The sequence below is a fragment of the Hylaeus volcanicus genome, chromosome 4, assembly GCF_026283585.1.
Source record: "Hylaeus volcanicus isolate JK05 chromosome 4, UHH_iyHylVolc1.0_haploid, whole genome shotgun sequence".
NCBI lineage: Eukaryota > Metazoa > Arthropoda > Insecta > Hymenoptera > Colletidae > Hylaeus > Hylaeus volcanicus.
In genome coordinates this window covers 30,579,225-30,595,456 of record NC_071979.1, presented here as the reverse complement: position 1 = coordinate 30,595,456, position 16,232 = coordinate 30,579,225, and the positions used below count along the sequence as shown (strand labels likewise).

The 16,232-nt window shown below is 46.2% G+C and overlaps 1 protein-coding gene across 6 annotated transcripts in view; it reads right to left on the bottom strand.

Moving 5' to 3' along the window:
- LOC128874683 (dopamine receptor 2) overlaps window positions 1-16,232 on the bottom strand; it is a 28,410-nt gene that overhangs the window by 1,805 nt on the left and 10,373 nt on the right. For 5 of the 6 annotated variants that reach the window (XM_054119626.1, XM_054119629.1, XM_054119628.1 and 2 more), the window contains 2 exons: window positions 14,306-15,953; window positions 4,529-4,613 (listed from right to left, as the gene is read on the bottom strand). In XM_054119626.1, the coding sequence (XP_053975601.1) occupies window positions 4,529-4,613; window positions 14,306-15,504 (1,284 nt within the window). In that variant the 5' untranslated portion in view covers window positions 15,505-15,953. Of the gene's footprint in view, window positions 1-2,497; window positions 2,840-4,528; window positions 4,614-14,305; window positions 15,954-16,232 lie in introns of all 6 variants that reach the window. The other variant, XR_008456688.1, reaches the window with a different exon arrangement.

The window sequence follows — 16,232 nt, the reverse complement described above, 5'->3', positions numbered from 1 at the left end:
CGTATAGATCAAGTGGGAGACGATTACTTTAGAAAACGGTCGAATTTAATTTCCGTCTCGGTCGGTTCAAGGTCGACGAATCGATCGTGTATCTCGCTCGTGAAACCTTACAACCTTACGTACAAGCTTACAACTGACGAAACTCCAATCCTTGGAACAGAATTTTCCCCATTGCGATAAGATTACGTTTGTTCCGTTGTTCGTGACGCATCTTTTATCTCGTCAGCTAGCTAAATTATTGCATCTCTTCGGATGCGAATAGATTTGCTTACTAATGTATTTGTTAATAACAGCACGAAATTATCGAGAGCTTTGCAACAGGGCCTCGATAATTAAATTCCTTTACCACGCCACTCTGTTTATCTTTCGGAAAATTTCATCGAAATTAAACGACGCCGACGCGACGCGACGCGACGCGACGTCTGCGTCGTGTTCGCGCGCGAGCTCGCCATTGATCCGTGCGTTAATTAACTAATTCGAAGAGCTCCGCAGTCGTCGAGGTCGAGACAAGTTTACGAATGCGCCGAGGATATCGAGATTTTAATAGGTCGTCGTTTTCCATGGTATACGTAAATTAGATAGCAGAGTAAACCTCGCGAAACACCACGCGTTTAATCAACGCGATATGCCGTAACCGCGACGAAACTGGTATTCGTGTACACATAGAAAAGGCAAACGAAACTAAGGGATATAATGGTGCCGTTATCATCGATGATACCAGCAGAAGAAAACCCAGTCGGTCGGGATACTCGGATTCGTTGAAAGTTGACTCGAATATTTTTAGTTTCGTTGGTCGGTTGGTCTACCAGAGGATGAGCGTCGAGTTGTAAAAGTAGCAGAGAAGCCGGAAAGAAACAGGAAATCCGATTTGTCCGGTCGTGTCTTTGGGGAATTTGGTGCTCGACAGAATAAACGAGGAAACTTTTGCCTCGTCGGGGTAGCCGTCCCTCGAGTTGAGCCGAGTCTCGAGTCGAGTCGAGGTGAAACCGATGAAACAGCACCGCGAAGGCTATTGGTTGGATTTTCCATGGTACCGAAACGGAAGGAAACTGCGAGAAATTCACTGTACGCGACTCATTGTCAGACTCGTAATACGAGGCATGATCGAGCCAAAGACATAGAGTCGAGATCTCTTCTATTTATTCGTACGATAGTTTGGCTAGTTTGAAGAGTGGACCTTGAAAGCAGGAAAACGGTGATAAAGATTGGTAAAATAGCGAAATAATAGAAAAATGTCACGGGTGAAACGATTTTATTCGCGAGGTTGCTCGTCGCCTCGATATACGTAGTATTTGCGGTGACAATTTTTCCACGGCTCACCGCTTCGTTGAATATCGAGTTACATATTTGGTTTACGAGCACGAGCCATCGAAAATTGTTTTGTCGTCACGCGTCGTTCCACCCGTAGGCGGTCTACCCGCCTACTCGTGATTCTTTCAAAGAAAATCGAATAGTTTTATCGAAACTGTAAAACGTTTTAGAAATAATTATTGATGCGCGTTTAAGAAAGAAAAAAAAGAGGGATAGAGATAGAAGTAGATCCGGTTCTTGAAATTTGTAAAAAAACCAAGTTTCTGAATGCAAAGTAAATTAATAGGAAAGTCAGGGTGCTGCGAATTACATGTCGATGTGGAACCGACGATAACTAGGGAGGGTATAAAAATATCCTCTCGAAAAGAAAAGAAATGGAAAGAGAAATTCGTGAGAATCGGGTGTCGTTAAAACTATCTCTTCCATCGGAATAACCAAACGGTCGGCTCGAAAAGATGAAAGTTCGAGTTTCACTCGGGGGCTCGAGAAGACAACGGTACCTTTCAACCCGTTTTCCGAAATGTTTTCAGGAAAAACAAAAAGACAAAGCGAAAGCTCGTATCTGCCAGATTGCATCGGACACGTTCTCGGCTGCAAAACGAGAAACGAACGGGGTCATTCGAGTTCCAATGGAAAAGAGGAGGCCAGGCCAAGCCTCGTCTCGTCTCGTCTCGTCTATGGTGCTGTTATTCGTCGATATAAACGGTGATATAATTTCATTTGAAATTATTACTACAGTTTGTTAGGCAGGAAGCGAGAAGTAGCAATATTTTTGATAAGAATCGTGTTTCGACGAGTGGTCGGTGGTCGGTGGTCGGTAGCCTGATGCATTTCAACTAGTTGGATTTAAATCTCATTTCCATTTAATTAGCATTTCGAGTATCGTAGAAAGGTAGTATCTACTAAAAAGTAGAGGATACAAAGGTATGGTGTGAAGCAAACCGACTGTTGAGCGTTCAAGATGGGAACCGTGTTTCAAGGATCGTGTTCGATCGTTGACGGCTCGCAGCTCGAAATTAAGAAACGTAAAACGGATCGCAACATTTCAACGTGACTTGCTACTAACATACGGTACTGTAGAATGTACGGTGCTGGTGGTGCGGTAAGTGCTGGTGCGCGGTGTGCCCGTGTGTATTTACATGTGCGAGTGTCATTGATCGAGAAATCCATTCGCTATTGAACGTACCGAGGCAACGCAATACGAGGATGTTGACAGAGTCCTTTGGCGATAATCTGTGCTAAGCGTCTTCGGACGACTAGGTACTAGGTACTAGGTACTAGGTACTAGATAGAATTGTCTCGATGTAGACGATGCTTCGATGGCGATGGCGATGGCGATGGCGATGGATAGAAAAGGAACGCGATAAGGAATCGAGAAAGGTTTCGAGGTGGTGTCCAACGACAGAGGACATCCGCGTCCTGACCATTTATCCCATCGTTAAATGTATGTTTGCTCGCACGAACTCTCTTGGCTGGTTCGCACGTGGTGGAGCGAGTACGCAGAGTAGTATCTTCCGGATGCAAATCTCTGAAAAAATAGTTGTATACTGGACGACGTGGTTACTCTTTGCGTTAGCCAGGCTGCTTCCAATTCGAATCGATAGATTTTCTCTAGAGTACTTGTCGTATGGATATCTACATGTATGTATAATATCCGAAACGAAATTACATGCAAATCACGAATTCGACGAGTAAATATTACTAGTCTGTAGAATCGAACATGGCCGCTCCGCGACGCGACGCGACGCGACGCGACATCTTCTTACTGAACCGCTGCTTGCAACTTTTTCCTATTATTAAAGAAGGAAAGTTTTCTGTTCGTAGCCAAAGCGAGCGTGACCGGCCCACGGCCGCGCCCGCGCTGTGGGAATCGGTCAACTTTTGCGAACCGAATCAGACCGATATGTTCCGAACCGAACACAACTTTGTCTCCATTCTCGTTGCGAAATTCCCATGTCAAAAGTAAGTTGTGTATGTCGCGTCCGCATCAAAGTCCAACGGAAAATAGTTGGCTGATGGAGTTTACCAACTATGATTTCTATACCTCGCGATAAAGAAGAAATTAAACGTCACGAAATCTACACCGTAACCGAGATATGCTCCGAGTTACTCGAATGTTAAATCAGAGTAGCATTATCCGCAAACATCGGGATAAAATATTTTCTGTGAAACGGACAACTTGAAAACTTTACCAATCGAAATAATAAATGTCCTTTTCTTGGCTGGATTTCAAGCTCACTTTATTAGATGGCGACTCGACGCGACCTCTAGCGTGTTCCCTTGACCCCTTTATACTTGGCTCGAAATGTTACCCTCGAATCCGGACTCGCTGATATTGTAATCAATCTTACGATTTGCTTTACGATTTGGTGTATTCGTCCACGCCTGTTGCTTTTTTAAACGTTACATCGAAATCTGAGAAAGACTTTTCAAAAGAATAGTAGACGTAACGGAATGGAATGGAACGGAACGGAACTGTTCCTTTCTAGTTTTTTAAATAAAAGAAATGTTTTGTTAGATCGCGTATCGTATAGCAAAGATAACATGGTCGAAAACCTCTGGAATTAACCGTTGATTGAAAATTCATCGACATCGATCCACGGTATCTCCATTACACGCTGATTCACCGATCGTTATCCTCAAAGTCGTTTATTTTCATTAGACTTAATGGACTGAACGACTACGACTGGGCGAACAAGTTTAATATTTTGATCGTAATTCGATAAAAATAGGCGCGCGATGGGAAAGGGTTTTCTCTCGGTCGTTTTTGGAAAACGAGAATCGCATTCGGTTCTTTTACTTTGTTTGCACAAACTTTAAGTTACGATCTTCGTTCAGTCTCCGATGAATCCGATCGGTCGTCGGTCGTCGGTCGTCGGTCGGTTCTCCGAGTATACGAGAATACGAGAAAGGGGCTACAATACATGCATACTGTACGTACATGGATATGTACGTACATATACACGATTTTCTTCTCGAATACCGGCGCATATTTTCTTTTCGATTTTTCGATACAAGTGTTCCGATGTATCATCGAGTCGAATAACATAAATACTGGCTACTGCTGGCTATCGACCGTTTCGATTTACGGTATCGGCGACACAACGCGACACGACAGAGTTGTTTTCGAAGGGAAACTTGTTCGACCTCGTGGAATCGAATCGGAGCTTCTCGGTGATTGTACGCGTAAAGAAAAATCTATACATTTCATACTTACTTGGCTTGGTTTACATCTAAATGCTGGCTGATATCGTCGTCTCATTCGTCTAGGGCAGCAGCCGCAAAGAATCCTCGCGAAAGCTCTGAAAAAAAGACAGAAAATCAACTTTTCGACCAGTGACACCGATATTGGGTCGATTCGCAGTTTCGAATCGTTCACCCGAGCAAACTCATTAGCCGATAATGCAACGTTTGTTGGGAAAATTGTGAAATTGTGGTAAAATGTTGGTCGCGTCGCTATGTACGATGCAGGGTGTAGATTGTACGGTTTGAACGTAACGGTATCGCATGACTGAAACGATGCCTCGAATATTGCGCGCTCGTTGGACATCGCAAGTATTTGCATAGGGACCGTGCGTCGACGTCGCATGCGATATTTTCCGCCGTAGAGGCCAGAAATGTCCATGTCCGATTTGTTTAGTGACAACTAATGCATAATAGCATAAATATACGAGGAATTGTCAGTTAACCGATCAGCGATCAGTTTTCGTGTCCTAATAGAAGGAAATTTCACGGTAGAGGCCAATGGAAATTGGTTGTCGTTCGATGATGTATCGAGAGCGTGTAACAAGTACACGGTAATTTTAGCGATACGTATCTAGCAGAGGACATCGAGTCCTCGACTATCTTGTTCGTCCAATCGAAGAATAGGCACGGAGCGCGGTTATGGTTGCAGAGGTATGTAGACGCTTTCGGCTTTATCGAAACGGTTACTGTTGTCGAGGACTGTTCCCGTGGAAGGTTCGCGGACATGTCGTTTTTACGATTATCCTATTGTTTCTTAATCGAAATCGCATTCGGGTTGGCACGTTTCGCGTTCTGCGTTGTCGTGTCCGAGGATTTGGTCGAGACGTACAAACGGGAAAGAACGTTGGGCGATCGTGGATTGATCGTCGAGAACCTCGCGAGTTATCAAGAAGAACGCGATCGTTTGTCCAAGTCGATACCGTGCATCGAGAGTTTGGTGAAGAAATACATAGACGATCCGGGTCGGTCCGTCTTGTTGGAATTGGACAACGAGACGGACGTTAACGAAATGATCGCTCGGCCACTGATGACGAGCCTGAAAGCTCGCTTCGCGTTTTTCACGCACACCACTGACACGAAGTTTGATATACCAGCGGAAACCGCATCGAGCACAATCATCTTAATGTCGAGCAGCAACAGTCTCGAGGATAGTTTGAACATAGTGTATCCGTGCGATCGAGGCTGTCTGTTTGTCGCGATACTGACTAGCGAGTTCCAAGAGGAAAAGAGTTTCCTCGAAGACGCTCGACTTCTGATAGAATCGATGTGGTCGACGCGAAGACTCTCGATAGTTGTCGCGGTGGCTAGAGTCGGTAACTCTGTACTGGTAGCTGGCAGCGTCACCTTTGAACCGTACAAGCCTTGCAGTCCGTCTCCGCCTATCGTTTTGGACAAATGTAACGACCGTCGTCGCGGCGCGGGCGCGGGCGATCGCGACGAGACTTTGAATCGTTTAAAAAAGCTCGGTCCACCGGCCTTGAACAATTGCCTACTCAAGGTGGCCTACTTCGAGCAGCCTCCGTACGTGATGTCGGTGAACGGTACCGCGAATTTGACCGGTTTCGAGGGTAGCTTAGCGGAAGAGGTGACCAGAGGGATGCGGATCGAATGGGAGAGAGTCGAGTGGAGCGAGAATACCAGCTACTCGGAACAAGTGCAAATGTTGCTTTACGATGAAACAATGGCCGATCTGGTGATTGGTCGCATTCTCCAACAGTCTCACAGGGACATAGGGTATTCGACGACGTACGATATGCTAAAAGTGGTGTGGCTGGTGCCAAAAGTGCCAAAGGTGTCGTTGGAAGGACTGGTTTTGCCGTTTCAGCCGTACGTTTGGGCCGCTATAGGCGGATCTCTACTTTTCGGTGGCCTGATCAAGTTTTTCTTGATTCGCGACGTCTCTTGGTTGGACATTTTCGGTTTGATAATTGGCGCGTCTCTCGCTCGACAACCCACCAAACTTTCCAGAAAGATTCATTTCGTTTCGTGGAGCATTTTTGGTTTATTTCTCAGCCAGATCTACGTGGACTCGCTGGCTGGCCAGCTGATCGACGAGTCGATCCTTAAGATCGAAACGATGAAGGATCTGATCTCGTCTTCGTTCGAAATTGGGGGCACGGCTGCGTTCGCGAGCCTTTTCGACGAATTCGAGCACACGGACAAGATCGTGAGGCAAGTGCGCGATAAGATGGTCGTGTTCGATCAGGACCAGTACCTCGATCAGTTTGGAGATTTGTTGGAAGGACGAAACACCACGTTCGCTTTGGTCGCCGTGCTCAACTCGTCGCGTAGCGACGCTATCGAGACAGCGTACGCTTACACGATCACGACCGAGGTGATATGCAGCTTTCCGCTGGGTTTCGCTACTTGGACGGGTTTCCCTTACTTACGGTTCATCGACGACAAGATTCACGACTTTATCGATCACGGTATCTTTGATTTCATGATCCGGCAGGCACTCGCCAACGACACGCGCCTCAGGAAGTTTGCGATGGCGAACGATCAAGAATATAAATCAGAGCTTCATCTGCCGCAATTTGTTCCAGCTTTCTTGCTGATGCTAATCGGTTTCTCCAGTGGCTTAACGTTTCTCGTTATCGAGATTGCGCTCTATCCGTGGAAATTACTCGAGTAATTCTTCCAGAGAACAATTAATTGTCGTTATTATACTCGTTAGTGTTTGTCGGTACAGTTGGTACTCGACTGTAACGTAATCGAGATAAATTACGAGAGACGCTCGCGCGAGATCGTATCCGTATTTCGTATTTCGTATGGCATCACGTACAAATTGGCATCGTTCGCGAGAGAGCAACGTCCGTCTGGAATCGCTGGATATCGTTTTACAATAGATTATCGGCTTTCGCTTTACGAATTATAGACGGATATTGGATTGCGGCCGAACGAACGCGCGCGAGATAGGTGTGGTGTAACCTTTTTGTTGAAACCGTTCAAAAGTGGTCGATTCGTGTCAAGGACGTGGACGCGATTCTGGCAATTCGTACGGCGACGTCGCATTGTTTAGCAAATATTGTACTCGTTACTCTCGGATTTACTGTATCTTCATTATACCATAAATACTAAAGTAATTCGAAAGGGTTTTTCGTCTTTCTTTCGAACCAACTTTCACGCATCCAAACAACCCAACAAACATATATGTATACACCTATGTACGTCCTCGTTTGCAAATCCTCGAAATGTTTCATTTTCTTCCTCCTCGTTCTTATTCTCGACTCGGAAAATCATTCTTTTATCCTTGTTCGAATTCGCGCTCCAAAGGACCCACCCATCCGCATCCGCACTCGGTCATCCATGTACATGTACAGTGTACACGGCTGATTTCTTACGTATCGTAAAAGAAACGTAATTTTCTCGACTGGCTTCGAATGTATAGTTGAAGCCACATGCTAGACGGATAAATCGTAAAGACTGTCGTTCGAGGAACGATTTAACGGATCACGTTTCCGGTCCATACCTTTCTACGTGGAAATCGACGCGAAATTAAGACGTTTCAATTTACCGCGATCCTCGAATTCGTTGACTGACGTTTTTCGTTTTTCGCGTGACAGTTACGAGATACCTTCTCTCTTCGCTAATTCTAAGAAAAATTTGATAAATGATCCTTCGTAAGAGAGCCGATCGAAACACACGGAAAATGATACGATAGGTGCGTATCGTATAATCCATACTATTCTATTCAGGATACTGATATTCTGAGAAACGATATTATTGTAATTCTCTCCGAGCGTTTGCAAATATCGCGTATGTACCATGTAGTACTTATTGTTAGCTACATCGAAAAGAAAAAGCCGATCGAGAAAGGTAAGAGGCACGTACATACTACTAATCCATACATCTACCTGTATATCTATCCGGTGATCTGGAATTTCAGAGTCTATCGGATTTTCAAGCCCGTTCGAGAGCAGCTTCTCAAAGCCCCCGCCCCTCTTATAGCCATAACCGAACCGTTCCTATCCAAAAGTCAACATTTTTAAGAGCGCCTTTCTTCTTTCTCCGTCGATATGTAAAACCAAGCGCTTTAATGAAATTCCTCGAGAACTTTCCTAATTATTAAACTGTACTCTCTCTCTCTCTCTCTCTCTCTCTCTCTCTCTCTCTCTCTCTCTCTCTCTCTCTCTCTCTCTCTCTCTCTCTCTCTCTCTCCCCGAGATTGCACTGTTTAAAAGATCCTTTCAAATCCCGATAGCCCCTATTACGAGTCGTCAAGAACTTACGGTTGGTACGTTTGCGAGTCTCTTCCATTTAACGGAGAAATATTTCAAAAGCATTCGATGCATCGTATATTATTCGTTCCGGTTCCTCTTTCGATCGGTCGTGAAGCACTTGGAAGGTACCGTATCGATGATATCTTTGCGGATAGCTTGTATTATTCAAGCGGGCTTTTTAATCGTTATTCGAGGTTATAAATTTCAAAGGAAACGATAAGAAAAGAAATATATTTAAAACTCGTAACAAGCGGTCCTCCTCTGCAGACGGAGTTTGACTAACTGGAACGCGAACTTTATAGGAAATTTACGTAGATTTCATACGCGCGAACAGCATCCATCGATTCCACTGTTATTTCGCGCTCGAGATACAAAATAGAGATAACTCGAATCAAGTGTGCGAGTTGTAATTTTTACGCAGGCCTTTACGGCAACCCAAGTTTCGATCGAGTTTGTCGAAAAATCGTCCAACGCGAAAACGTCAAGTACTCGAAATATTTATACTTTTTTCCTGCCGAAAACACACACGAGTCTCCAATTGGCTAATTACGGAGAAATTGCTCGTTTCTTTTGCGGTGTAAGATATCCTCGGAATAAATTGCGCAAGACTAGGAACACGGAAGTTTAGCGAGAAAATGTCTCGTTATCGAGAAAAACACCGGCATGGCATCGTTACCATCATTTTTACTTTATTCGTATACGAACTATCTCGAGACCAAACTATGTACGGTTCACCGAACTATCAACGGTATCAACCAACACGAGCAACATTTTATTCGAACGATAGACGTGAATGAAAACTCTTTAACGCGATTTATTCGAATCGCAACGTTTGTTTCAAGCATAATTTAATCGCATTATTGAGATTATAATTTTTATTAAACGAATAACAATATCATCGATTCTATTCTACACATGTACGTAGGTTATTGAAAATTTCAAGAGACCCTAGGCAACCGAGTAGAACGGGACTCGTTAACAAAACAGGAACCGAACGTGATATCCGGCTGCTGTGTCGTTAGATGGCGAAAGGTTCGAGTTGGGGTTGGGGAAGAGCAGAACAGGACAGAGGAGGGCAGGGCAGGGGCACGACACGGGGATTCAAATCGAACAAACGGAAGATTCTACTCTGATTGGGCTAACGTTCGTAAATTAGCTATATCGGAGTTTACGTTCTAATGATAGCGAAACGTGCCCCGAATGCATTTCTGCTGGCAATCGGTTCACCGTGTGCGACATACCAAACCGGAAATCGATGGCCGTGCAACAACATCGTCACAATGAATTTCGCCCCGACGCAAATCGCCGACGCAAATCGCCGACAATTGGATTCGATCGAGATTCGCGTTAAAAAGTTTATCATGACTCGCTTATGTCGCGCGACACGCGCCCGGATATGCGCACTCGTAACATTGCATCCGTTAAAACGAACGAAACGAACCGATCGATCGTGTGATTTTCGGACTGTTAACGATGAAACAAGCAACGATGCATTTACTCTGCTCCACCACTCGCCACCAATCGTATAACTTGTCTCGATCAATTTTTCCATATTTTCGATAGAAACGGAGAGATCGAAGATTTCACAGGTGGAAATGTTCGATCTGCAACTTGCTGCTTTCATCTGGTCGATACCATGGGTCGCGTCATCTTTCGATTTTAGAAACGCTTTGCCATGACGTGGCGTCGGTGCGATGACGTCGACGTTCTAAAGCGTAGCAAGTTTACGGTTTCTCATCTCTCGTTTTTATTATATGTACGTTGCACGAGGCAATCCTCGGATGTCACTTTCGATCGATATGTAGATATTAATCCAAGAGATAGTCGAGTAATTAATTATCCGCTAAGAGTGACGCGAGTGACCGCGCGTGCGATTTTATCGAACCGCGTTGATCGACGGTGACGCAGCGGCAGCGTTCGATTCGTCGGCGTCGACGTTGGAAGCGTAACTTGGCAGCTACGGCCACTAGCGTCGGCGTTAGCGTCGGCGCGATGTTGCGTCATCGTGTTCGAAACGTGATCGCGTGACGTCGGAAACCGCAACACGTGACGAATGCGGAAAAAAGGACTAACGATAAGATTGTCGTAGAAAGCGACGGAGACAGACGCAACCCTAGCAGGGGTGATTGTCGGACGGGAAAAGGTTGCTCGATTTTGAAAAAACAATCGATAACCAACAGTGATCGGAATCGTTGTAGAATTGTGTCGTGTTGCGTAGGGTAACGAACGAGCGTGTTATGGTATCGCGGAACAACGGGAGTAATCGTTAGAAGGGCATCGAGAGAAGGTTGGCAATCGCACGCGCGACTAGCACGTTTCACGGCTGTTTGCCATGGGTAAATGCAAAATCGATAGCCTCTTGGGCTTTCTCCGTGATGTGCAGGGACAGGAGGATCATCTTCGAGGTCGAAAACTGAGTTACCTCGGTGTGACCAGTGGCGAATGGTTATTAATAACGTGAATCGATCGTGGTCGAAAGTAGCGACGAGGCTGGATGAAAAGCCAGCCCGTTTTAAAAGGAACGGGAATTTGTTGAAAGCTCACGGTCGCGGATACAAGTCGCGAAATGGTCCGCGATAGAACGTCGACTCGGTTAGCTCATTTACCGCTCGAATAAATCCCGAGCGTCCTCTTCGATTCGTATTTACAGGTCTAGTCGAACCGGACGAATTGGACCCCTTCGCGTCCAATCTCCAACGACATCCCATTTTTAGTTGGATCGCGGCGCCGGCGCCGGCGCCGGTGCCGGTGCCGACGCGACCGCCCGGGTGTTTCTCGTCGATCGCTTCGTATATACACGATCGTGACGAAAATCACAAATAGTGGTAGTGGTAGCGGTACAATTTGAAAAATGGCCAATTTTTCTTTCGTTTCCGTGTGTCTTTGGAGCAAACGAATAAAAAGCCACCGAAAGAGTCGAGCCGAGTTTCTCGAACTCTCTCGGAGCTCATTTCGCGAGAACGAATAAAAGTAATTTCCTAAAGAGCCACCGATTCTATCCATTCGCGAATTTCGAGTCTGGATTCTCCTCTCTATCTACCGTACACACAAGCACGGCCAGACACGTGCACAAATTCTCCCCTCGTGGATTATCTTGGTATCTGGTTGTCCGGGACAAGGGTCTCCGTAGTCTCCGTAGTCTCCGTTTTCATCTCCGTCTTTGCCGGAGCCCCGTTTAAATACGATCCTCGATTCCGCGACTATCTCTTCTTCTCCCCTTCTCCCCTTCTCCCTCAAAATTTATGTCCTCGTTGCGATCTCTCGTTATTCGCCGTCTCCTCGCCATTTCTGCCCACCAATTGAAATTCTTCTTTTGTGGAACACGGTGTGTTATCGGTGATGCAAAAAATTACATACCGCGCGTTATCGTTTACTCGTATTCACGAAAACATGTTTTCACGTATCGCGAGAATGAAATGAAATTCTCGATAGGATCGTTAGACTGCGGATTCGAACATTAATCGAACGATCGATTCACCGTACTATTTTGCTGTTCCAGACGTTTCCATGGAACCGTTGGACGCGATCGTTTGCTGCGGTGTTGAGAAATTTTTTTAAGGAAGGTCGAAATATTCGAACCGTGTAACGCCTCCTACAAATCCTAGAATCTCGGATTTTTACCTAGGGATTATTTCTTCGCGTTGTTTCTATACCGTTAAAGGCGTTATTAAAATTTTAGCAAGTTTATTGTACGACTCTACGATTGCCCCGACGATACGACCTCTCCTTAGAATCGATGATATAGTATCGCGTGATTTAATCCTAACGTCGACACGAAGAAATCCAGTTGTGGCTGGATACGAAAGCGGATAAAGCGCGGTTTAATCGAGGCCTGTATTAGTTGAGCGAGTCAGACCGCGTACCCGCGTTCCCCAACGATGCTTGCAATTAAACATGCTTTACCGCACGGATTAATGAAATTACTCTTGGAAAATAAGACGACACAGTCCGTCGCGCGTCGCGGTCGCGGTCGCGGCAGCTTTGGTTAATTTCGACAATTTTACAAGGAATTTTTCTTCTTACACGAGCAACGCACGGTTGCTTCCTTTCAACTTTTATTCACCGTCCTTTCAAGTGTCCACGTGGAAACATTGTTCGCGAAGGAAGAAAGAAATATACGGTATAGTAGGCGGGAACTGGCCGGAGCATCGCGTATTTCGCTAAAATAAAACGTATGTAACATTCTTATTGTTTGACGTAATGCCGTGGAATAATAGTTTCCTCGCGAAAGAGAAAATTATATATCTTTCCATAGTCTATCATTTTTCCGTAGCACGTTTACCACTGTTTCGCTTACGTTCCCTTTTTTGTCTCTACACAGGTTTCCACGTTATTTATCACCAAACGTTGTCGTCATTTATCACTAGATCGTATTACTCGAGCACAGCCCCGACGTGGTTGGGACAGCCGTAGCCGGTTGGTTACTCGCTTTCGAGCGAAACGACTTTATGAAAAATCTGTTGGAGGGGATCTCGTTTCCTCTCGTAACCGGAAGGCCCGAGATCGATGAAACGACTCGGGCCGTATCGATTCGACGATTCGGTCGCGTGCGCGACGAGTTAGGGAGGCTTGGAAAAATGTTGTCGGAGCGTTGGAAAAGGTTAGCGACGTACATCCTTAAGCAGGACTCGATTAAAGAGACAACGGGGATCGTTGGAATAACGTTGACAATTTTCCGGTTGTGGAAAATTTATTTCAAGAAAGAATTTTCGTGTTCCAACTTGTTGTCTCGGTAGGTTTCGCGAATATGTGCAGCGTCGCGTATAATTAAATTCGTGTTATTTGCATGCCTTCCGCTTTCTCCTGTACCTTCGTCGCCAATTATTCACGGTGCATCCATTCGCGAAACGCCAACGTCGGAAGCTCGCCGGTGATTTGTCGCTTCAGGGTGAATGCGTCGCAATAAAACAAAGACTTTTCGATTGTTCGAACCACCGTGACCGTCGTCGTCACCGTTGGCGCGATATCGTACGTCGTACACGGTACGTTGGACTAATCGAAAATACTTGTTCGATCGTCCGGACCATGGCAAGTCTTTGGCGAGTCGCAATTGGCTCGATCAAACGATTCGTTTGGAATAATTTCCGAAACGACGCAGACGTTGCTCGGAAATTTTCCGCTGCACGGTTCTTCTCGGGAAATTGATCTCCGTCTAGACGGATCCTCGATCGCGGAGATTACTTTGTGATACCCGACAGCGATTTAATAGGAGCCTCGAGCCCTCGAGGCCACGGACTTGGTTCGTTTCGTTTCGACGCGTACCGTCGGCGTCGGCGTCGGCGTCGGCATCGCGTCGTCGATGCAGCTGGCGCTTATTCTCGCGTGTCTCCAGAGAAACTGTTTTCCGTGGAAAATAACGTTACCGTTTGCTAAGAAACCGGAAGAACACGAGAATCGATTATTGTCGATTATCACCGTGTGAACGTAAGGTGGGTTGGGGATTTCGTTTAATCTCGAAACTCGATCGATAGAAGAGAAGTATAGTGGGAGAAGAACTCGACTCGACTCGACTCGACTCGACTCACCTTCTAAAATCTCTGCTCCAGCAAGCGTAAATAACTGGATTCATTCCACTGTTGATCCAACCGAGCCACGTGACGGCGGCAAACACGATTTCCTCCTGCCATATGCATTGCGTGCAAAAACCCGACCAAAGGTTCACGACGAAAAACGGCAGCCAACAAATGATGAAGACGCCCATCACGATCCCTAGAGTCTTGGCGGCTTTCTTCTCCTTGGCGAATTTGGCTAGCTTGCGCGAGAGGGAAAAATTTTTTCCCAAATGCTGCTTCGTGATCCTCGTTGATGGTACTCTGGTTAGACAGTTGTTCTGTATCGCCGTCAGCGGTTCCTCGAGATCTTGCAGATCCTCGGGTGTGCTCGAAGCGGTCCGGAAGAGATGCCTAGCGTCCGTGTTGGTCCCGCCCCCTCGATGTATCCTCAGAGTGAGCTCCAATTCACCGGAGGCCATGATAACCTGTTTGGTGCCCAGCTTGAGGCTTCTCGTTTGAATCACGGCGGCTCGGTAGATTTTGTAATAGGTGAACACCATCACGAATAACGGCACGTAGAAGCTGATAGTGGAGGAGAAAATCAGGTAGCCCAGGTGCTCGGTAAATGGACACTTGTCCTCCGGCACCTCTTCCGTTCTTACCGCCCTCCACCAAGCGATAGCCGGAAACGAGATCGCGCTCGAGCAGATCCAGACGATGCCGATCAAAATAGCGGCCCGTCTTCTGGTCATTCTTCTCGGATAAGTAAACGGATCGGTGACCGCCCAGTAACGGTCTAGGCTGATGACGCACAGGTTCAAAATGGACGCAGTCGAGAAGAGCACATCCAACGATCGCCAAACGTCGCACCAGTCGTGCGTGAACAGCCACCGGTTTTCCAGCACCTCGTAGATCGCGCTGAACGGCATCACCACCAGCCCGACTAGGCAGTCTGCGAACGCCAACGACGTGATGAAATAATTGGTTGCCGTGTGAAGGTATCTTTCCCTGACCACCGCCAGGATCACCAACGTATTACCGAATACGGTGGCCACCGAGAATACGAACAAAACTATCGCTAAACCGGCTCTGTCCGTGGCTAGGTTCCACAGATCCTCGTAACTGCTATTCTGCGACGGATAGCTGCCGCTGTAAAAGCTTCTGTTCAGCTGTTTACTCGGCACGATTACCTCTTGTTCCGATCCGAGTAGGTAGACCGCGCTTTCGTTCATTTTTCGTCCTCGCGAGACCCGGCCAACGCTCTCGCGCGCTTTTTCATTCGCAGCTCGCGCTCCTATCAGCCTATCAGCCTATCAGACTATCAGACTATTAAGCCGCCCGTGCCGATTCCTCCAAGCCACCTTTCCTTCTCCTGATTCCTTTCTCTCTCTCTCTCTCTCTCTGCCGTCTCATTTTCTTTAGCGAATTACAAATTCGACTCTATACGCGCACGCTTTCTACGCGAGCATCGAGTCTCCAACTTTTCTTATTCGCAACAACCTCCTCGATGAACGAGTTTGCTGTTTCACTTTGGCACGCTTTTCTTTTCTTTTCTTTTCTTTTCTTTTCTTTTCTTTTCTTTTCTTTTCTTTGCTTTTCTTTTCTTTGCTTTTCTTTTCTTTTCTTTTCTTTTCTTTTCTTATTTTTAACCAGCAACGGCGCGGCGTCTTCTGGACCCGATCTGAAACAAACGAAAAGGTTCGTGATAGCACGAGCTGTCTTCTATTTCTGTTCTAGGAATCGAGCAAGAAAAAATATCCGCGTCTCTTTGGCTAAAATGCTCGAAAAATGTTTCTGTCCCCCGAATTATCGATCATTCGACATTCGACAGTGCTGGTTGCTCAAACGACGCCGACGCCGACGCCGTCGCCGTCGCGTAGCTGGAAACGATTTAGCAATTTTTTTAGCGGCGTACAATACATCGCGAGACTATATTTAGCGGCGAGAAGCGTGGATAAAG